The 20,269-nt window shown below is 44.3% G+C and overlaps 3 protein-coding genes across 3 annotated transcripts; 1 reads left to right on the top strand and 2 right to left on the bottom strand.

Moving 5' to 3' along the window:
* Positions 1–1,268: 1,268 nt before the first annotated feature.
* MELLADRAFT_124207 (uncharacterized protein) lies at positions 1,269–3,232 on the bottom strand (the record flags this gene model as incomplete). Its single annotated transcript, XM_007404317.1, has 5 exons — positions 1,269–1,339; positions 1,426–2,607; positions 2,684–2,854; positions 2,935–2,985; positions 3,070–3,232. The coding sequence occupies 5 exons, from the start codon at positions 3,230–3,232 to the stop codon at positions 1,269–1,271; spliced, it is 1,638 nt and encodes a 545-aa protein (XP_007404379.1).
* A 2,636-nt stretch (positions 3,233–5,868) lies between these two features.
* MELLADRAFT_89176 (uncharacterized protein) lies at positions 5,869–8,112 on the top strand (the record flags this gene model as incomplete). The annotated part of the gene is made up of 5 exons (XM_007404619.1): positions 5,869–6,316; positions 6,387–6,549; positions 6,634–6,977; positions 7,051–7,731; positions 7,784–8,112. 5 exons carry the CDS (start codon positions 5,869–5,871, stop codon positions 8,110–8,112), a joined length of 1,965 nt encoding a protein of 654 aa, XP_007404681.1.
* A 662-nt stretch (positions 8,113–8,774) lies between these two features.
* Positions 8,775–12,787, bottom strand: MELLADRAFT_101883 (uncharacterized protein; the record flags this gene model as incomplete). The annotated part of the gene is made up of 14 exons (XM_007404316.1): positions 8,775–8,936; positions 8,973–9,012; positions 9,087–9,149; positions 9,321–9,379; positions 9,445–9,890; positions 9,948–10,038; positions 10,343–10,363; positions 10,463–10,476; positions 10,718–11,075; positions 11,152–11,427; positions 11,547–11,714; positions 11,787–12,158; positions 12,239–12,564; positions 12,718–12,787. 14 exons carry the CDS (start codon positions 12,785–12,787, stop codon positions 8,775–8,777), a joined length of 2,466 nt encoding a protein of 821 aa, XP_007404378.1.
* Between the last annotated feature and the right edge of the window lie 7,482 nt (positions 12,788–20,269).

Raw genomic sequence — 20,269 nt, 5'->3', positions numbered from 1 at the left:
TAATTTGAAATTTGGCCCCCAGTGCCATCAGGTTGGTGGAACCCTAACCCTATGCAAATTGGCTGATTATGCATCTGCACGGGTTTGACTGTATCACTCTCTTTATTCACAAAAATGCCAATCCTTCAGAATCTAGCTTCCAACTGCTTGAAGGTATGGCTTTCTTCTATGTGATTTTTTTTGGTCCACATTTGTATGGAACTCTTTCACTGAGCTCAAAAGATATAATCACTACCACATCAAGTATGTTCTGCCCCATAGTGTGGAAAGTATTTTTTCTGAGCCCAAGGACTGTTATTCATTACAAAAGATATTCAGGAAAGTGAACAACAGCAAACTAGGAAAGAGCTTAAAACAAATCTCAAGTGATGTCCCAATCAAAGGCCCAAAGTTTCAATCTGATCCTAATCTCACCACCAAAAGGTGGAGGTGCTTATCACCAAGAAAAACCAAACCACATGTATGTCCCTTGCTCCTTGGGCTCACCAACTCCAGATATAGAGCGGAAAGTTTGGACTTGGTTGAGTCAGTAAAATACACATCCATACTTGGATGTCAAGCTGTCACCCGGCAACTATCTGGCGACATCTAGCCATTCCGCGCACCAAGCCAACGGATATTTTCAAAATCCGGACTCGGCGGATAATAACTGTCCGGTTTTTTTTTGGAAAAATCTGAATTCGATAAACGAGACAGATATCCGGCGGATATCCAGCGCTCTGGTCAAAAAGTCCTCCCTAGCTGGAAATCGAACCCGAACCCGGGGCTACCCGGGTAATTCTTTGGCCGTCCCGGGGCCATTGTGGGCTTTGATTCTCTTTTGAACTTCTGAAGTTCTCTGACTCAGACCTTATTGATATTTTTAGTCTTTTTTTCATTTGAACTGTGAACGAGATGGATTCATTCCCTAAATACACGCCTGCCTTTTTGCCAGATATCCGCCGGATATCCGGCTAAAATCAATTTTTCTTGCCCCTACATCCGACTACCGGACCGACCGGTCTATCCGGCCATCGGATAGTCCCAAGGTCCCATCCGTCACCCGGGTCCGACGGTTGCTCCAACGGATATCCGTCGGATTATCGGTTCCAGGTGACGGCTTGACTTGGATGCCTCATTCAACTTCAAGGCTACAGCCATCTGAGGACATCTCAGGTTTTTCTATTGATGGTCACTTTGTATTCTCTTATGGAGCTGATTCAGAGGGGATCTGTACTGCCAGTTGGTTTACTTTGAATATACCCATTGGGTACTTGTTTGTCCGTGATTTACACAATGACAGGCCGACTAAAAAACTTTGGAATGATGTTTCTGAAGAACGAACTCTTATACCTCAATGCTTTGTGAGTTCGAGTACAAGTTTAATCATAAGTCCAGTTAGCTTGAGTTATTTAAAAAAATCTTGATTGAAATGGACATTCTTACCTGTAGATTTCAAAAGCTTGTGACTTTTGTAATATCTATCAGCACCTTCCAAAGCAGTATTCTTGGTGTTTTCAATTTGTTTTTCTGCAATCTTGATCCGAGACACATAGTGCTGCAACACTGGGTCAAGAGAGGCTTGTTCTTTGATGAAATTGCTTCGAGCTACTGTATTGACAGTTTTCTCATCAATTGGTTTTCCTTTAGCTTTTAGATTGTCTTTCAATTGATCCGCGATTACGTTGATCTCCTTATCCTTTGTAGCTGTTTCAAACTTGCTCTTCAATGCCGCAACCAAGTCTTGATCGTATAAAATATCATCTAATCGTTTTTCAGCATCGGACCATTGAGCGTATCTTCGATATGCCTTTATATCATAGAATGCAGCCTGTTCAACGTATTGCTTATCTGTAAGCTGCGCAAGGGCTTGTGGATTGAGTGATTTGGTATTGCTTAGATGATGAGCAGCCTGATAAGTATCGGTATACGCTTGTTGATAATTTGCTTTAGATTTCTGAAGTTCCTGCAGTCTTTTCTCAACCTCAGGAAACAAGACTGCCATTTTGTCGATGAATGATTCACGGATAGACATGGTCATATCGTTCTCGGATATTCCTTTGACTTCGGACTCTTTCATCTTCTGCTTTACTATATCCTCAATCATCTTTCTAGTCTCCTCGTATGATTTGGCGGAAGTCTTCTTATTCAAGATCAATGAATGGTCTAACACTTGGCTATAGCCCAGCGAAGCCTTGTAAAAAGCCCTTTGTTCATCCTTGATGTATTTCTCCGAGGCCTTGTATAAATTTCTGGCCATACCTTCCACATTGTCATTCCTATCTGCTGCGTATCTGATAAGTCTATCAGGTGAAAGTTTTGCTACTTCGACTGGTTTGATATCTTCCATCTGCCCTTTCAACACCATTCCATTTTGATTTTTGAAAGCTTCATCTACTTCGGGAATCAATGGAGCTACCTTTTTGGCTCTTGCAGTAGGAGTAAATCTGAGGAGATCTTCCCTTATTTCCTTCGCAGTAAAACCGCGAGTATCCTCGAATTTGAAACTTGCGCTGGGAGACTCGCGAAGACTGGGATCTGCACCCTGAGATTTGCTCATGAATCCTCTTATTTTGGCAAACCAAGTGCCAATTTGTGGATGGCGGACAAGTGTTGAAGTTTGAAGACCTAGAAAGGACCAGAATCATGTGATTTAAGCTATAAGATGAGAGAAAGGAGGGATTTTTTTTGAGAGCTTCATTACCATCTGGTTTTGTATACAAGAAATCGTGGGCTACTTGGAGATCTTTAGAGCCTGTTTGAAGTGTGTTGGGGATATGAGGACCTTCTACACGACCTTTTCTCATGCTGTCTGCTATATCTGCAGTGCCAGAGCCACTTTTTGAAGGGCTCAAAACCACGGAGGTTCTCAGATCTACAAAGGAACAAGGCCGCAAAATTTATGTAAGCTATAACATTGCATAATACAGGCATATTTCACAACAACATCATTACCGTCTGGTTTTGGAAGCAATGGTTCGTGAACGGCTTTGACATCTAAAGAGCCTAGTGAAACTTTGCAGTGCAAATCACATGGAAGATAAGCCAATAATCAATAACAGGTGGATTGAAAAAAGATGTTCCACACACTCTTGTTTGCATGTCCAGCAGTTCCAACACCTTTAGCGTCTTCAAAAACCTGTATGGATTTTCCCGCTGCCATTGCGGGGTGTCCTATAACAAATAGTTTCAAATTGGCAATGACCCACACAATAATTATCCATTTGATCTGTGGATATGGAGGGTTTCTCATTGTGTAGGGGTTGATGCTGATGATTTGTCCCAAAAGTCCTTTACATTCAAGAGGTACGGGTTACTAGAAATGTGATATTGAGAGCTGGCTAGTGGGTATCCTTAGAGATGAGCAGAAAAGGACAACAATAATGACTGAATCTGGAAAAGGAATGAGAGAGATTTGAAGTGTAAGAATGCAGGAGAAGAAATGATCAAAGTTCCGGGTGAATGGTATGAAAGTCTATAATACTGATAAATCAATAACAATAGTTTTTGAAAAGAAGGATTGAAAAAAGAATTAAGGAGGTGATGTAAGCCAAAGTCAGTATTCAATTCCTAATTGATTGGTAAAAACAGTGATTGCTAAACACAAGTGGTTGGCAAGATAAGTTTAAAAAATAGAGAAATCTTAGCAATCAAGGAACTTCTTCTGGAGATTAACACAAAATGCAATGAGAAAGGCTGTGTTCTTGACTCAGTTGAGGCGGAAGCAAAGTGGAAGAACTGGCTTGTCAACCTTGATGAAACTCATTTTCCCGTGATCACTGCTGTAATTTCATCCCGATGAAACTCATCCCAATGAAACTGCTGAGCATTCTCATCAATACCGCACCAACAAACAGGATATCTGTGGTCACAAGGATTGAATATAGCAGGAATTGGTGTTTTAGCAATGCATATATTTGTTTCTTGGTGTCTGAGCCAGACAGAGAATCATTTTTATGTACGTTTCCTGTGCCAATCTAACCTCGTTTGTAGTGACTTCCGTTGCTGATAAATGTGAAGGGGGGAGGTAACGTAGGGCGCTTCCCACCATATTTGGGCCTCTTTTTTTGCTGCAAACGTCGTTCAAGGCTGTTGTAGTTGCACAATATCATAACTTCAATGTGCATGATCCGTTTGAAAGACCTCAAAAAGAAAAGATGATTTGAGAGCCTCACTGACGTTGGGTCTTGAGGCAACGTACGAGTGACAAATTCCTTGACATCAGGATTGCTACTTCTTCCACTATGCAAGATACATTAGTTAGCAAAATCCAAACCAATGTGGCATAAATGGGAAGTGGATCTTACGTGGCCAGGGGAACTGCAACTGTAGCAGCTGTGGCAAAAAGAAGATGTATGATATCAGAATACTATGTATATTGCCAGTGAATTGACAGGAGCTTGATGCGAGAGGAACCCAAATACCTGCTAGTATAGCAATGGTGTTAAAGATGACCAATAAGTGTATGGGATGCTTGAATATATCGAGAATTGAGGAAGGAAATAATATCACGAGATCAGGGAAAAGTTTATCTACCATTCGCTACATATAGTGCTGTCGTAGGCCGTCGTGGAGTCGTGCTTTTTGGTACATATAGCTACACAAGCACCGGTGCACGCAAGATGGCAATTATACGAGGTCGTGTGAAGACCAACTTGACAAAGCCCCATCAAATAGTATCACAAGAGCTATCACAGTGGGAAAGTTCCAAACCAAGAGAAAGCGCAGACACCATGTTTTCATAAACTGTGGTGCATATATTATCTTCACACCTGACTTGGCAAAAACACTGCTCTCGTGGCATTATGTATTTCCTTCCTCAATTATCGTTAAGAATCCTATGCATCTATTGGTCATCTTTACCACAATATTCCCTTACATAATTGCACAAAATCACAAAATCTTTGCGCACTGTGCTGTGACTTGGAAAGATATATGAAGATGCAAATGGTCCAAAATAGGTGACCTTCTGAATACAATCCACAAGTTGATGTCACAATAAGATGACTTCAATCATGATTGGGTGATGTCAATGATTTGTTTAGCACTTCCTCCACACAAGCGTCAATGAAGCTCTTGCGCTGTCACCCAAAAGGAGTCAGTTGTGAGTTAATCAAGGTTTTACTGGGACCATAACTAGTGTCTAATCCTGCTTTTCCAACCTTCCCAAAGAGGCATGTGGTATGTAACCCATGTATCCATACCCTGGTGGCTGGGTTTTGTTTCTCGCAGGGCATGTATATTGCTAGTATCTGGCAATATCTGTCAGTTTGAAAACCCAGTGGTGGTGCTCTAAGCGTACGCATATCATCTAAACCTGAAACTACCAACATTTGGGCTTGTTCTACACAGCCTAAACTAAACAGGGAAACATTTTGATTTACTTTAAAATTATAGAATTGAACTGTTTGTTCAAAAGTGATAATTTGAACCTTAGAACCAGGAACCAAAGTATTCTTGAACCTTTCTTCATCTCCTTCATTCATATCATCAGAAGGTTCTTTCTATATTGTTTGCATGTCATCTATCCCGTTTGAAATAAGACGAGATAAGCACTGGATACCCGATCGGGTACCCGGAAGTCTTCTCCTCAAGCCGAAGCCGACGGAGGTCCTGGCCTTTGGGAGGACGTCGAGTGTCAGAGCTCTGACACTGCATCTGACACTATTGGCCGCCCTTAACCCATGACCTCATGGGTTACGACCCTCCGTTGAAATATACCTGCCAACCTGTCCCTATCGCTGCAACCCACCATGAAATGTGACCATACCTTTCACCACCTCACCCCACCATCGCGGGTATCTCCAAACCCGACAATCCCTAACTTCACTCGCCCACTTCTTCACCATCCATCCTAACTCAATTCACCGCTCCAGCCACAACACCACCATGCTCCTACACGAATTTGTGTCACTGCTGGCGCAAGACTTTCCTCTCCTTCATTCGACTCTCCACGTATGCGATTTCACACGCTTTGTCACATTGGCCGCCGAAGTCACTGCCCGAGTTCAAGGAACGCTCAGCAAAGAACACGAAACAATCATTCCCTTCCTACGCAACGCGTTAAAGTTAGCTCTGCCAAACGATTTGTGCTACCACCTATGGCACACCACCCGCCACCTCTTGAGCGCGGGCCACGTAGAACCAGGTCTTTTGATTCAACTACACGGCTATCAACCAGACCTACCCATACCCGAGCATTTCCTGGTCTGTCCAACAAAACACTGTTTGACATGTTCAACACCTCACAAGTTGCACATCCGATCTAGAATTGATGGATACCTCTACGATGTGGACGGCGTCCACACTATCGGAATTGTCACCCTCAAATGCCCAGGTCAGTAGTGTTCCCTCACCTAATAACGTTCTTTCAAAGGTGTAACCCCAGTTGACCACCAAAATGGTAGGATGCTCAACCTGTTACTGGCCAAGCTACTACTCGAAGGATAAAATTCGGACGTATTACTCCTCCAGGTTTGGGCGCAACAAACAGACGTTCCAGGTCAGTTGTCATTTCTTCATGACACACCGACTGGCGGAGTTACTTCGAGAAGGCGCAATGCTTGCTCAGTAAGTTTTAAGTCTAAGTCTGCGTCTCCTCATCAATGTCCCTTAATTAAATTGACACAACACAATTTCTTGTTTGGTCAACAGCATCTCCAACTTCAACTTGGCCAACCTGTTCAACCGCTGCTACGTCGATCGTGTGACAACTATACCCCCACTCACCAGCGCTCCGACAATACTCCCTGATCTCTCTGAAGTCACATGTCGAGATGCTTTGGACATCAATACACTCCTCATGAAATGCAATTCTGCTGGTACCTGTTTGAGAGTCAATACCTCAGCCGCTCCTCCCGATAAACGCTACCACCACGCCATGCAAGCTGTGCTGGAATGGATAGCGTTGGAAGGTAGCAAACACCGCGCTCACGCGTGCTCTGCATGCATGCGGGTTTTGCCTCTTCCGAGTACAGACGGAACTCCAAAGCTTGGCTGTAGGTAGCAGTTTCAACTTTTGTTGTCTTGTGATCAATATCAGCCCACTGATCCACCTTGTTTTGAGCTTAGCCATCCGGGCTGTGGTGACAGACGGCATCACCATAGGACACTGGCGTTGTACCGCAACCCCCGCTCAATTACGTGAACTCGCACATGCCGAAGGCTTGCCAGCACCAAATGGACCTTGTACCATACCGCTCGACCGAATGTCTGATCGGTTTTGCCCTGAACATCTAACTCGGCTTGGCAAGCGTTGTGTGGCTCAACCATGCAAAAACGATGCCGAGGAGGGATCACCAACTTGTCACCTCGAAGTGCACATCAATGCTTACGCCAAGTTCAAAGCACATATCACCTCAAACTTCGCCCTCACCTCCATGCTTAATCGACCAGGATCAAACCGCCCGTCAGATCCCACCGTGCATCAAGATTGGAACACGGCCAAACTAATTGGCCTTGAAGACGTCCAGCAAGGGGATGAAGAAGAACGCCTGCACGAGAAGGGCCGTGAGGGGGGCGACGCTGCCCCGACTCGCATCAGCCTTTCCCGAGCCAGAACACACAACGATCAGCTCTGCGTGAGTACGTGTGGTGTCATACTTGCGCGAGAAACTTTCTATCATTCAGAAGGTGTCAGCGCTGTTCGCGTCAGTAATTTTGTCAGTTCAGTACAGGCATATGATTGTACACTGACTACCTTCCCGTACTCAGGACTTTCTACTACGTATGTTCCCAAATGCGATGCCTCAGGTATGCTTCTACGACAACACATGCAACCTAGTGAATCATATTTATCACGGAGGCGAAGACTACGGCCCGTTCATGGAAACTGTCTTTCCTGTTGACCCCTTCCATTTCCGCTCGCACAAAGAAACTGACAAGTTCTGTCAATACTATACGGACCCAAAGCTTTTCCCTGAGCTTCGCGACGCTAACGGTTGGTATTTCAATGCCTCAGCGGGGGAATGCGCCAATGTGTGGTACGGGGGGTTTGCCTCTTTGGCAAGAAATATGCACCCAATTCGTTTCAACTTTATGATGGAAGATATGATTGAAAGACGCAACGATTGGCTCATCAGGAGGTTATCCAAAAGGAACAATATTACTTTCTTAGGAGACATACCTTGGTAATTCAATACTTACTTCTGTGGTACAAAAGTAATTTTTAGTCTTTTATTTAATCATCATCAAGACTTTGTATGTTATGGTTATAAAAAACCTTTTATTTCAGAATTCTTACACCGTGCTTATTAGTTAGTGTCTTTGCCAACATTTCTTACCGTATTAAAAGAAGTTCACCATTTCAATGACAAAAACAAATGAAATGGAAGGTCGAGACAAACATTTCCATCCATTCAAGAATTGTAGAGAAAAGCGGAATTGCCTTTTGGCGTAGAGAAAGGCGGAATTTACATTTGGCTACCCCACAAACGCTGGGCAGATGAACATAAGTTTGAAGTTTGTGAACAACAAGCAGATCTTATCTATCCTGAGTCTGTCCTTGTTGGATTTTCACACACACCTTGTACAACTTGAACATGAGGTTTTTCATTGGGGTGGAGAGCGACGATTTCCAATGGTCTCATTTGATCATTCGCTGTTGAGCAGATTACACAAGCAGGAGAAGGTTTTGTATTAAAAAAGTGTTCATGGACTTTATTTTGTAATGTGATTTAAAATTTCTGGAAAGATACAAAAAAAAGAAAAGAATCTTTGATATTGGTAATTCATTGAATGTTTCAATGGCTTTAGAGTAATCTATTTGAAATCGGTGAAACCTCAAATAACCTTAATCAAAGCGACCCTTCCACACTATCTTCAACAGATCCCTCTCTGTCCTCGTCTGTTGGTACCCAAACCTCCCAACCCGTGATGCTTGTGGCCCAAGATTCAGCACCCGTAGCACTTAAAGGTGGGGCAACAGGTAGGTCCGGTAATTCTGCAAGGAAGCAGAACTTACAACATACATGTTCTTGGGGAAAACGGCAAACAGCCCCGGGCCCATGATTGGAATGGATCCAATTTCCGCGGCTACCAGTGTCACCAAAATGTCAGACAGACTTGGACCAAATGGCGAGTGCAAGTGAGAATGAAAAGCAACTTACGTGACGTCGTGGACCACGGACTCAGTAATGACCGGTCCTACACCCTGCAACCCAGCAATGAAGCTTTCCCCCCCGCTGACGTGGTATGTCCAGTGTGTGAAGGCGTTGAGCAATCCTCAGATGGTGCTGGTAAGAGGATGGAAGTTCGTCGGTGATACTGGGGAGAAATATGTGTCTCCACTATAGACTTCCCGTGGGCCTTGAACAATTTCTTCCCCAGTAAAGCATTTGTACACACTGCCATAAGGTGATGGAAAGGCTTTGTGCATATGCACAACCACGTTTTCTTGAACCTGTTCGGATTGAGACCGCCATTAATAAATTATCTGAAGATGTCAAGGTACACACAGGAACTTACACGCAATAGTGATATAGCTTCCCACTCCTCGGCCGTGAAGTTTCCGGGTTCAACACGGGCATGGAGATCTTTGAGAAAGCCATCGAGGGAAACCGCAACATGGAAGTTCATTTGAGCAATGTTGAGGTAATCACGTAGGGGAGTTTGATTATGGTCAAAAATTCGCACTCCCAGTGGAGAACTGAGGTCCCCGCGCGATAAAGTGCCTTGGTAGGTTGAGCGTAAGTCCCACCTATGGACAAACTCTGGTGTGATCGCAACATGGGCCGATTGACTGACAAATCGCCAGCCAACATCGTTATCAAGATTGGTTGGGTCAGGACAAATCGCCAAGACCGACGCGTTGTTGTGGATCGAGGGGTGGTCAGGCACATAGACTGGAAGCCCTCGCCGTCCCAATTGATGTGTATCCAAAGATTGTGTGAGTGTAAATAAGCGTGATTGGTCTGGGCAAGGCGTCAGTGTCCAAATGAGAGGCAGTAGAAAATTGGTTGTTTGCTTACCAAAACCGCACAAAGCATGCAATGTGTTTGGCGGGGGAACACCACTATCAGCAACGGGGTTCACGTGTTCCATAGTGTAGGTCGCGAGAATCTAAACCACATTTGAACGGAACAAAAAGAGGATCAATTGTATCGTACAAAGGTACAGCGGGAGAGACGCGATAGCGAAGAACATAGCTTACGTTTAGGAAAAACAAACTCAAGGTAAGCACGGTCGATGAAGAGGAGAGGAAAAGAGGATAGAGACGTATTGAAGAGATGTGATGAAGTGAAGTTAAGGAGGATTGATGAGCAAGATTAAAGAATAATCAAAGCAAGTGCCCCTGGTTAGGATAGCCGCGTACTCAATTTGCTTCACTAGCTGGCAAGGTTATATGGCTAATTTAGCTACTTACTATATCTGTGGTGTAATGAGGCTATAAGATAGCACGCCAGGGGGAGAAAAATGGGGTTGGTCACTCTTCATCTGGTTATTATACCTCGTTTGCCAACTTTTTTTAACAAGCTAAGCTCACAAGAGGGGCCCATCCTGTAGTGCAAAGAGAGTGATTTCGAGCAGGCGATTTCATTCTTCACGCTGGCGAGGTGGTGGCTGTACGTATGGTGTGGCGGAATAAGGGCACAGATGACGGATGTAGTCGATACACAAAGAGGAGTGACAAAGCCTACTTAGTAAAGGCCCAGATGCATTGGGCACAGATAGAAGGGGGACGTTAGTTCCAAAACATATAGGAAAAACGGAGGCCGTGTCGAGAATCCATGTCATTCACCCAACTTTCGCTTCTGACCACCCTGCACACTGGGATTTTCTGGTTTTGGAACAGGTGGTGGGCACCCGGCTTGTACATATTCTGTAAGGAATTGCTGGCGAAGAGCTGCCACGGTCACCGGATTTGACATCTCAATCTGCTGTTTCTCCCAGGCTTGTAGCCTGACCTCCCCAATGATGTGGAGCCATTGGGCGTACCGATAAGCAGTACGGTCACCACGATTGAATCGAGACTTGAATACCTCGTCCCACGCCCGTAGTCGAGGCATGGTGGCCATCAATGTAAACCAGTCCATGAGTTCGCTCATGGGACCATCGTCGTCTGGCCACTTCATCTTCGCAACGCTCACGACTTCCACCTGTGAAGGAAGAATTGTACGGTCTCTGTTATGACAATTGAAACACGAGTAATACTTGAAATCTGATGGCACTGACACTCGCATCAGATTCATGCCCTGTGCCCGTTGGCTCCTGGTTTGGCGCGGTGAGCTTGGGTTGGGAAGTGGTTGGAATAGGTCGAACCTCGCGGATGACAATGATTTCATCATTGTCATCGTCTTCAGCCGTGGATGAATTAGGCTGCCCTATCTTAAGACCAGAGCTTGTTTCGGGTGCCAGAGGTGCTTCAATGGCCGTGTCGTAGGTAGAACCAAGGTAATACTTGAAGCGGGGACAATTTTCTTCCGTGATTTGTGAGCCTTTGACAAGGACCTGACGGGGAGTGAGGGGAAAGCGGCAGGGTATGTCTATTGAAAGGGTACACTGGAAATGAAAACACAATCAGTCAAAAAAGGTAAAAGGAGTTGTGTAGAAGATAATGATGCTCTTACCCATCCATCCAACGAGGGATCCCAAAGTGAGAGGGCTTGAGACCAACCATCGGCGTCCGAAAGACCTTCAATGACAGCGGCGTCATTCACAAGGTGCTGGCATTGATCAAGGGTAAACTTTGGCCACTTGGAAGCGATAAAAGAGAACATTTTGGGTGGTTCCCCGCTCTGAAAGAAAAGAAATGTGAGTCTGAGTCAATGGCCAAACCCAAAAAAAGGCGCAGTCTGGCTCTGGCTCACTTTTAGCCATGCGATGATCTTTACAACTTTAGACTCGTCAACGTCTAGCCTTTGATCGCGTTTCATTGCTTCGGTGCGCTCCTTACGTAGGTCAAAAAGCCGGGCTAGCTGAGCATGGTCCATTTCTTTGGCAATGCGCGCGCCACTCTGTGCGCTCATCCTCGGAAGGCGTTTGTGTGTGGGTAGCGGGGCGGAAGAAGCTGGCGGTGCTAGTGGTGTATCTTCTCCTGACGATTCCTGTTCTAAACACGCGAGGACCGGATGGATGTTTCGAGTAGCACTAGTGCTGCTCTGCGGCGCGGGCTGATTGTGCTTGATGACATGTCCTTTGGCTGGACATGACACTGCTTTGTCTCCGAAAGTTTGACAGCACTACAAACACATGATTTAAAACAAAATGATGATTTAATGCCAAGGCGCGGGAAGACTGTGTCGGGAGGGTGGAAGCTTACCGAAGCGCAAGAACGATAGAGGCACCGTTTATTGCCTTTCCGTACATCAGTCGGTTGGTGTGTGCTAGTCTGCCCCCCGACTCCACGACAAACAATTCCATTCGTGCGCTTGGGAGATCCGGGTTGCGATGATGGACCAGTTGACTGGAATAGGCGATCAACCAATTGCTGGCTTGAAAACATCGCCAGCCCTGGTTGGTTGAGGATTACGTCTTGGGCGTTCGATGATGTGGCAGGGTCACGATTGTTCCGTCTGTTGTGCAACGCTTGTACAACTTGCTGGGGTTGGTACGGAATGGGTGGCCAGTTGCCAGCGTTGATAGATGCTATCTCGTGATTCAATTGCAAAAAGGACCAGGTTCGGTACCAGTGGCCTTGTTCACCGCGTGGTGGCTTAATGGCACACTGGAGGGAGGTTTAGGAATACAAAGCATAAGTAAGTGACTGTAGCTGACAGAAAGACACGATGGAAGGCTCACGGCGATGCGCCACGCGCTGGCCAGTTGATTGATGTATTTTAGCTGGGTGTTCTTGCCAAGCGCGTGACATGCTGGACATTTTAACCCCACGAAACCGGTGTTTAAAGGAAGGGGTAGAGGTTGCGACGGTTGGACACGGTGAAAACTGGCGTCGATGTAGCGCGGAGACTTCATGATTGGCGACGATTTCGAGCGAGGTGGAAAGGAAGAGAAAGAAGAGAATGGTGGAGGGTGAAGACAGAGGGCGAGTAAAGGAGGGTGGTGGTGGGTCGTTGGTGGGATGGCAGGGGCGGGGTAGAGGCCCGCGCACTGCAGACATTATTCGGGTTCCCCAAGTGGGCAGGGAAAAATGATTGGGAGTATGATTTGTCATAAAATGGTCTATCACTCCACACCTGAGCCATAACACCCACACTACATATGTGTAGCAGGCTCAGTGAATATGTGGTTATCATGTACATACAGTTCTGCTCAGTTATCTGCTCATCAGGACAAGTTATTCATATGTAATACATGCTGTAACTTCTTTCAGATTGAAAAAAGCTTCCAAAAGATTGACTACATACACTGACTCAATGTTTTGGTGTGATCTCATCAACTCAACTGCATGTAACACACTTTCTGTTACTAAGACATAGCTTCAACAATATTGCCTGAGCAGCTACAGAATTATATGTAGTGAATTTTTGGGAAAAAAATTCAAAGTCGAAAAAGTTACATGTGGTATAACATGTGATTTATTTATTCTGATGGGCAAAAAACTGAGCAGACCTGTATGTACATGATAGACAACTATTGACTTAGCTTGCTGCACATATGTAGTGTGGGTGAAATGGCCCAGGTGTGCAGTATTAGATTCTTTTATGAAAAACTGTACTATTAATCATTTTCCTCTGCCAAATTGGGGAAGTTGAATGATGTTTACAGTGGCGAAATAGGAATGAGGACCGCGCGGTTTCTGGAGGTGTTACGGCAAGTGTCTAGCAGGTGTGGAATGTGGGAAATGTGGGAGGGGGCATGTCGCGGGGGGTGTAAGGCTGTGAAAGGGCCGGAGTGCTTTTTCACGGGGGGGTGACAGGGGGGAGTGTCAGATGTCTGACAGTAGTGTCAGAGTCCTCCCGAAAGCCTGGTGTTCCCGATGCCGACCGTAGCCGGCTGCGGCCCAGGGTAGCCCCGTGTCCGTGTCAGAGCCTTAGCCTCGGGGCTCGTCCCACGCGATTTGTAAAGGGACTGTATTTCGCTATTTGCAAGGTTTAAAGGACTTGCTGAAGTTTCGTCACTGGTTGTTGAGCTGGTTGGGTTGTGCGATCTCAACCTTTCTCATCCGCGCACGGGCCAAATAAGCCTGAGAAAGCCGAATGCGCTAACCAAAATGAATTGACACATTTCAATTCTTACACATCATCGCCCTTCATCGCCACAACCAAATGAGAAACGGACGCTCTACCAGTTTACCAAACATGACATCATAGGACATCATATATGAAGCATATGTGGAGCCTATAAAGAATATATAAAGGACATTGGTAAGTCGGAGGTAGCCCTCACTCCACAAATATTTCTCAAATAAAGCTTGAAGTTGAGCTACATATTCCTACCTGAACCACAAAGACTTTATCTGCTTTCTCGTTATCGCTTTTCAAGATGCGCTTTCATTTTGTGTTTGTTATCCTCGCTTCAATGGCAGGTAAGTACTTGGGTTCTCTTTTATTCAAGCTGGCTTGTCGTTGCTTCTTTGGTATGTAAAATGTCTGATTCTCATGATCTTATCTTCACATCAGCTACAATAAACGCCCTCCCCCATGCAACGTAAGTTTGTACTCTTGTCACGTCTTGGGCATTCAGTTCGCTTACTCTGGTTTTCGAGCGCAGCGTTGATACCAATGACAATGTATTGTCACCGCGTAACTTGCCTCCAGAGGCCAAGTGAGTTGCTCCTCTGTCTCTCAGTGAAAACCTAAACAGATTGTATACTGACATTACGCGTCACAGCTTACGGAGCTTCAATTGACGTACCTTCGAACCGCAGGGTGACCCAGACACCATCAGCCACCTGTGCGTTATAATCCTTTATCTTCGATTCGAAATTTACTAACGTGGCCGCAAATTGGATAACAGTGTAACCAGGACCTGGCCTGATGACAGCGGCACTGGTTTTGAAACGTCAACCACACAGTCACCGGGGCATTGAGCAAATATCGTGGAACCTCTTGCGCTCTGTCCCAAGGCCTAGCAGTTTAAATTTGGACTTTTTATTTTATGTACTTCACGAGCTGTGTGGTTGGTTTAGATCGCCAGCCAGTAAATGTAATTTTTGAAGGGATCTTATGAAGGATAATGATTCGGAGGAAGAATATCTACTATTACAAATGACCCTCGTCATAGTTGGACCGTATGGGTGGAAGTGACTCGATTTCTACCCTCTAAAAGCTTTCAAAGAGAAAAATTGTTTGTGTCCCTCGAGATTTTTCATTTTTGATGCGCGCCAGGAGGTCCCGATGTGCGAATTGACTCATACTACGTATAGGATATATTTTGGCGGAAAACTTAACCGTCAGATGTGATCATGTTGTATTGAGCAGCTTCAGCAGTTACCATTTTGTTTGTTTTTCCGTGTCTAAAATTGCACAAGTGTTGCATGCACAATAGCCCATTGAAGGATACTTTTGTTTCAAAGACCCCTAAAGTCCTGTGTCTGATACGAGAATATTATGCAGCACATCCAGTGAGCTGAGATCACCAAAATATTAAAATATGAGCATTTCCAAGTGAAAACTTTACAACACACTAGTGAGACAAATTACAATCAGTCAAAGGAGATACAACAACTTTTTCTCTGATTGTATGAGGTGGTTTTGAAATGGCATTGATCCATTAGCACCCCAGGTTTTCGCCATCTGTTTAGTAACTTGATTGTGTTCAATGACACCAAAAATTACGCTAATTTCAAATTCAAGTCAAACATTTTGTCCTTCCTCCTCTTATCAAGTCGAGTTTCCTCTTCCTTGTCTCTCCTACCAACCCTCCTACATTTAGATTGCACCTCAACGCGAAGTGGGTCTTTGTGTCTATAGAAGTTCTCTAGAAAAATATAAGTGTGACTCTTAATTCCATAATCATCAATATAGTCTGTAGCTTGAACCAGAAAAATCTTGCGCTTGCACATAGTTTGAAGATGAACAGATTCAAAATGACGCAGAGGGGACATCATTTGTTAGTAAGGGCCCGTTCGGTTGCCATCAACCTCGCAGGTGTACGCTTGCCAAGCGTATGCTCGCGCATGCGCAGGTTGACCAGGTCTGCCTCGCGAGTTGTTCGAGAGCCTGTGCTGTTCGGTAACCCAAACTTGACCTTCTGAAACCCAAAGATCATGGGTTTCATGAAGGGGTATAATTCTTGTATACACCATATATTATACATACTAGAAATATTTTGAAAAACATCCAAAACATCGATTGAAGATTGATCGATGTTTTATCTCATCCATTCACATCGATTGACGATCGACTATTCATCTCATCAATTTCAAAGTTGTCAACTTCAATTCATAGGGAAAATTGAAATGAATGAGATTAAACAAACAATAGAAATATGCTTGCTCAAAAGGGATCACCGATTTCCTCCCTTGTGCATTTGACCCAAAGGAAAACTGAATGAATGCGGTTGTAATTCAATATTGAGGTCTAGTGAACAACTTGATACCTTTTATCTTAGCTCTGGTAACTGTATCAGTTATATCACCTTGAGGGAAGAGACTACGAGACTCGAGTACGCAATCGGTCATTGAAGGAAGCCAAGTCTATGGCAGTAGGCAGGTCAACCTGCGAGAATGTAGCAAAACGGCCAACCTGACAGGTTGACCGATTTGGCTGGTACTACCTTTGCTAAAAAGGTTGACCGGGTCGACCGCACAACAGAAGACAAGAAAGGCCAAATTTCGCCGCAGCCTGCTGCAAAGCCGCTGCGCAGCTCGCAGAATCCAAAATCCACCCGATCACAAATCTTCATATTTCTGGCTTTGTAATGTCTTGAGACTCATGCAAACTATATCTACGACAAATGTAGAGCTTGGCATGACCAGATTGACCGTACAGCCGAGCCCAGCTTTAGTTCAGTGAGATCGATTATGCACATTCCCATGTTTCCCCATAGTCTTCCTAGTGTAGTGGTTGACATGGCACACGTGATCTATTGACATTCAAGTGGTGATGAGCACTGGTAGTGTGTTCGAGCCTGTGTGTCCTTTTGTGCTTTTACATTTTGGCCAAATCATAGAAAAAAGGATAAGTCTTTTTTTGAAAAAAAAAACTTTCATTTTTCTTGCTCAGTCAAGAGCTCAAATGAGGTTATCATAGGACAATGATTGCACTGACACATCCAAGATCAAAAACTTGATCTCATTTCAAAATTTCAGCAAAAGAGAGGGTACAAGTCAGCCTCGAACCCATGCAGGCCAACCTTTTCAATCCACAATGCAGCTGTTTCATGCCGTTCGACCGAACATTCTTGTTGTGCTGGGGTTAAAACAAGTATCTATTCCGTTTACAGCTCAGGTGAAGTTAGAAAAACTGACTGTACGCTTGATTTCAACATAATGAGCTAGATATATGTGCTTTATGATCAATCCCAAGACATTACAAAGCCAGAAAGCGGCAGTTCATGTCGATCGTATGAAGATTTGTGATCGGGTGGGTTTTGGATTCTGCAAGCTGCGCAGCGGCTTCGCAGCAGGCTGCGGCGAAATTTGGCCTTTCTTGTCTTCTGTTGTGCGGTCGACCCGGTCAACCTTTTTAGCAAAGGTAGTAGACCTGAGAGGCGTACGCTTCACCCTTTTTGAAAAAGGGCGTACCGAACGGCTCAACACCCAGGCGTACGCTTCAAACTGCCTTGAAGCGTACGCCTGAACTTTTGGCTGGGTCAACCTGCGAGGTTGACGGCAACCGAACGGGCCCTAACTCTTCTCATCTTCTTTCTTTCCATAGTATCCTAACTGAGTCATCTAGAATCCGTCAAATGTCCTGTGATCAATCCGATGAAACGCTATATGCCAAGATCCCACTTTCGGAGGCTGACCGACATGTCGTCTATGTAGTGTTTCAAAATAGAAGCCTCTTTTCGATTTGAAATGAAAGCTTTCTTGACGAGAACTATGCAATGTCGAACAGATAGTCCAAGCAATTCACAACATACAAATCCAAATCTCGAGCGGAAATTTTGATAGAACTAAACTTTCCTGAGATGATGAGATGATTACACCATTCTCGGCCGTGTTCTGATCAGAATCCATACACAGGAAAGACGGAGCTGCTTAAATATGCGGTGGCACAGTCGAGCTTCAAACATCTACGGCGTACACACATATATGTTGATCTTTTCCTTTCACTTGATGGATGAGTCAATTGATGGCGGGTAAATCAGATGCAGGGGTCAAAAGAGGGGACCATCACCGAAAAGAGTCAGATAAGCGGATGGTTGTAAGGTTCATTTTGTATACAAGTAATTATGTGAGCTAACCCCCCGAAGTGATCAATCTAATCATAATTCCGCGCTGATGTTCTTGTGTTTTGCGGGACAACAGGGAAAAACCTGGAAAAACTTGGATATGGTTTTTGCCTGAGATGGGAAATGCAATGCAAGCTGCGATGCACAAAACTCAACAATTTCAGAATCACACGAGGTGCATATAAGATACAACATATAAAATCGGAGCTGTTTCATCGCGAGCAAATTCCTCAACACTCCCTTTTTTCCAATCTCCCTTTGCAAAAACGCTTGACTAGAGCTGTTCCAACTTGTAAAGCTAAGGCTCGTTTACTCCTTGATCATCAGTATCTACCTTTCGATATGCGCTTCAATTTGATACCTGCTGTCCTCGCTCTAATCGCTGGTAAATCAAGTTTCTCTCCCCTTTCGGTGCTGTCTGCTGCCTGGCATTATATTTGTCTGATATCAACATTCCTCTCATTTTCACCTCAGCTACCACGATCGCGATGCCCAATGCGATGTAAGATTCTCTAGCAGTGTACCACGAGTTAAGCTTAATTAAACAATAAGTCGATTCTTCCGTAGGAGAAGGATCGAGCCTCAAGCCGAAGCATTGAAGCCTCGTCACTTGCATGGAGATCCCAAGTAAGTAAAGTCTCCAGAAATTTTGTGCGATCTCCAGTGGACCTACCGATCATCGCATCTCATCCTTACCATTGGTTTCCTTGCCGCCTCTTCAGCCTACAACCACGATACAACTCATATTTACCTTACGGCCCGGGTACCGAATATGGGTCTTCCGGCCACCACAGCCACCGTTAGGTGGATCGTACTGCATCAGGTTACATTTTACTACATATTGTCAAGCGTTTCAGAATCCTCAATCACCTGATGATGTTGGAGGAGGCTGACAAGAAGTCCAGGGTTTCACTCGTTTTTGAAGTTCTTATCTTTCACATCCCTACTTCTGGTTCATCGTCATTCACATTCGTCTCATACTTTCCTTCGTCTCTTGAACTCTATTTTCACTTCTTCGGATCGGTCTGTTATCTATCTATAAAATCGGTGCTCGCGTTTTTATCACTGGTTCCGGATATTGAAAAGCTTGATTGCAACTGAGCGAGTCTCTTAATTGTTGGCTTATCAGATCATTCAGTTCTCAACCCCAATTCTATGCGCACTAAGACGTGGTATGTTTTGCTTTTATATGCTTATCCCGGCTGAGAATCTTTTTACTATTGTGAATGAGATTGATCTTCAAGGATTGTAAATTTATGGTATCATCCTAGACTCTCTGCTCATTCTCTTCTGTTTCTATCTTACTCTATCCTTTTCATATTTATGTAGATTGGTTATTTACCTATCTCTGAGTCTTTAAGTCTTGTGTGCCTTTGTTTTCTTGAATGTTCTTTGGTGGATTGTCAACACCTAACTGCAGTCTCATTGTAAAGAAATCCTGTCTCGAAGCAATTTTGGTCATTGATGAAGTTTCATGGCAGGCGTATCCCTCTGATATGCACTTCTGAATACTCAAGAATCTGTAAGAGAATTCCTCACGCATATATCAACTCGTAAATTTACCACCCTCACATGGAAATTGAGTATGTAAAAAGCTGACCCAAAAACAGCTATGTATGAGCCCATCTTTTTTGACTTAGTAATAGCAGTCAACTTATTTTATCATGATAAACTACCTATGTAGAGACTCTTGAGGGGAATTTGTCTGAATCTTGAAAGGCAATCTCAACATTGGTGCTTGTATGTATGTACATACTAGTTTTCTAACTAAAAGAAGGAAGATTTGATACATAAACTTCCATGAGATCTGTTTTCTTGAGGATGAACTTTTCCTGGAGTCAGTTATCATTATCATTTCTGCTGATCAAAATTTATCACAATTCTCATGAGCCTTCAATGAACTCTGAAACTGTTAAGGAACTTTTGCCTCCAATTTGGTGCATTCCATACCAACTGCTTTTTACAAGCTGACACCAACTCACAAACAAGACGCGTGAAGAACTTTGGCTATGAACTTCTGAACTCGATTGATTTGTTGATGTACTCGGTG

The sequence above is a fragment of the Melampsora larici-populina genome, assembly GCF_000204055.1.
Source record: "Melampsora larici-populina 98AG31 unplaced genomic scaffold MELLAscaffold_2, whole genome shotgun sequence".
In the NCBI taxonomy this organism is placed as follows: Eukaryota; Fungi; Basidiomycota; class Pucciniomycetes; order Pucciniales; family Melampsoraceae; genus Melampsora; species Melampsora laricis-populina.
The sequence above is the reverse complement of the archived record's forward strand: the minus strand, read 5'-3'. Positions and strand labels throughout refer to the sequence as shown.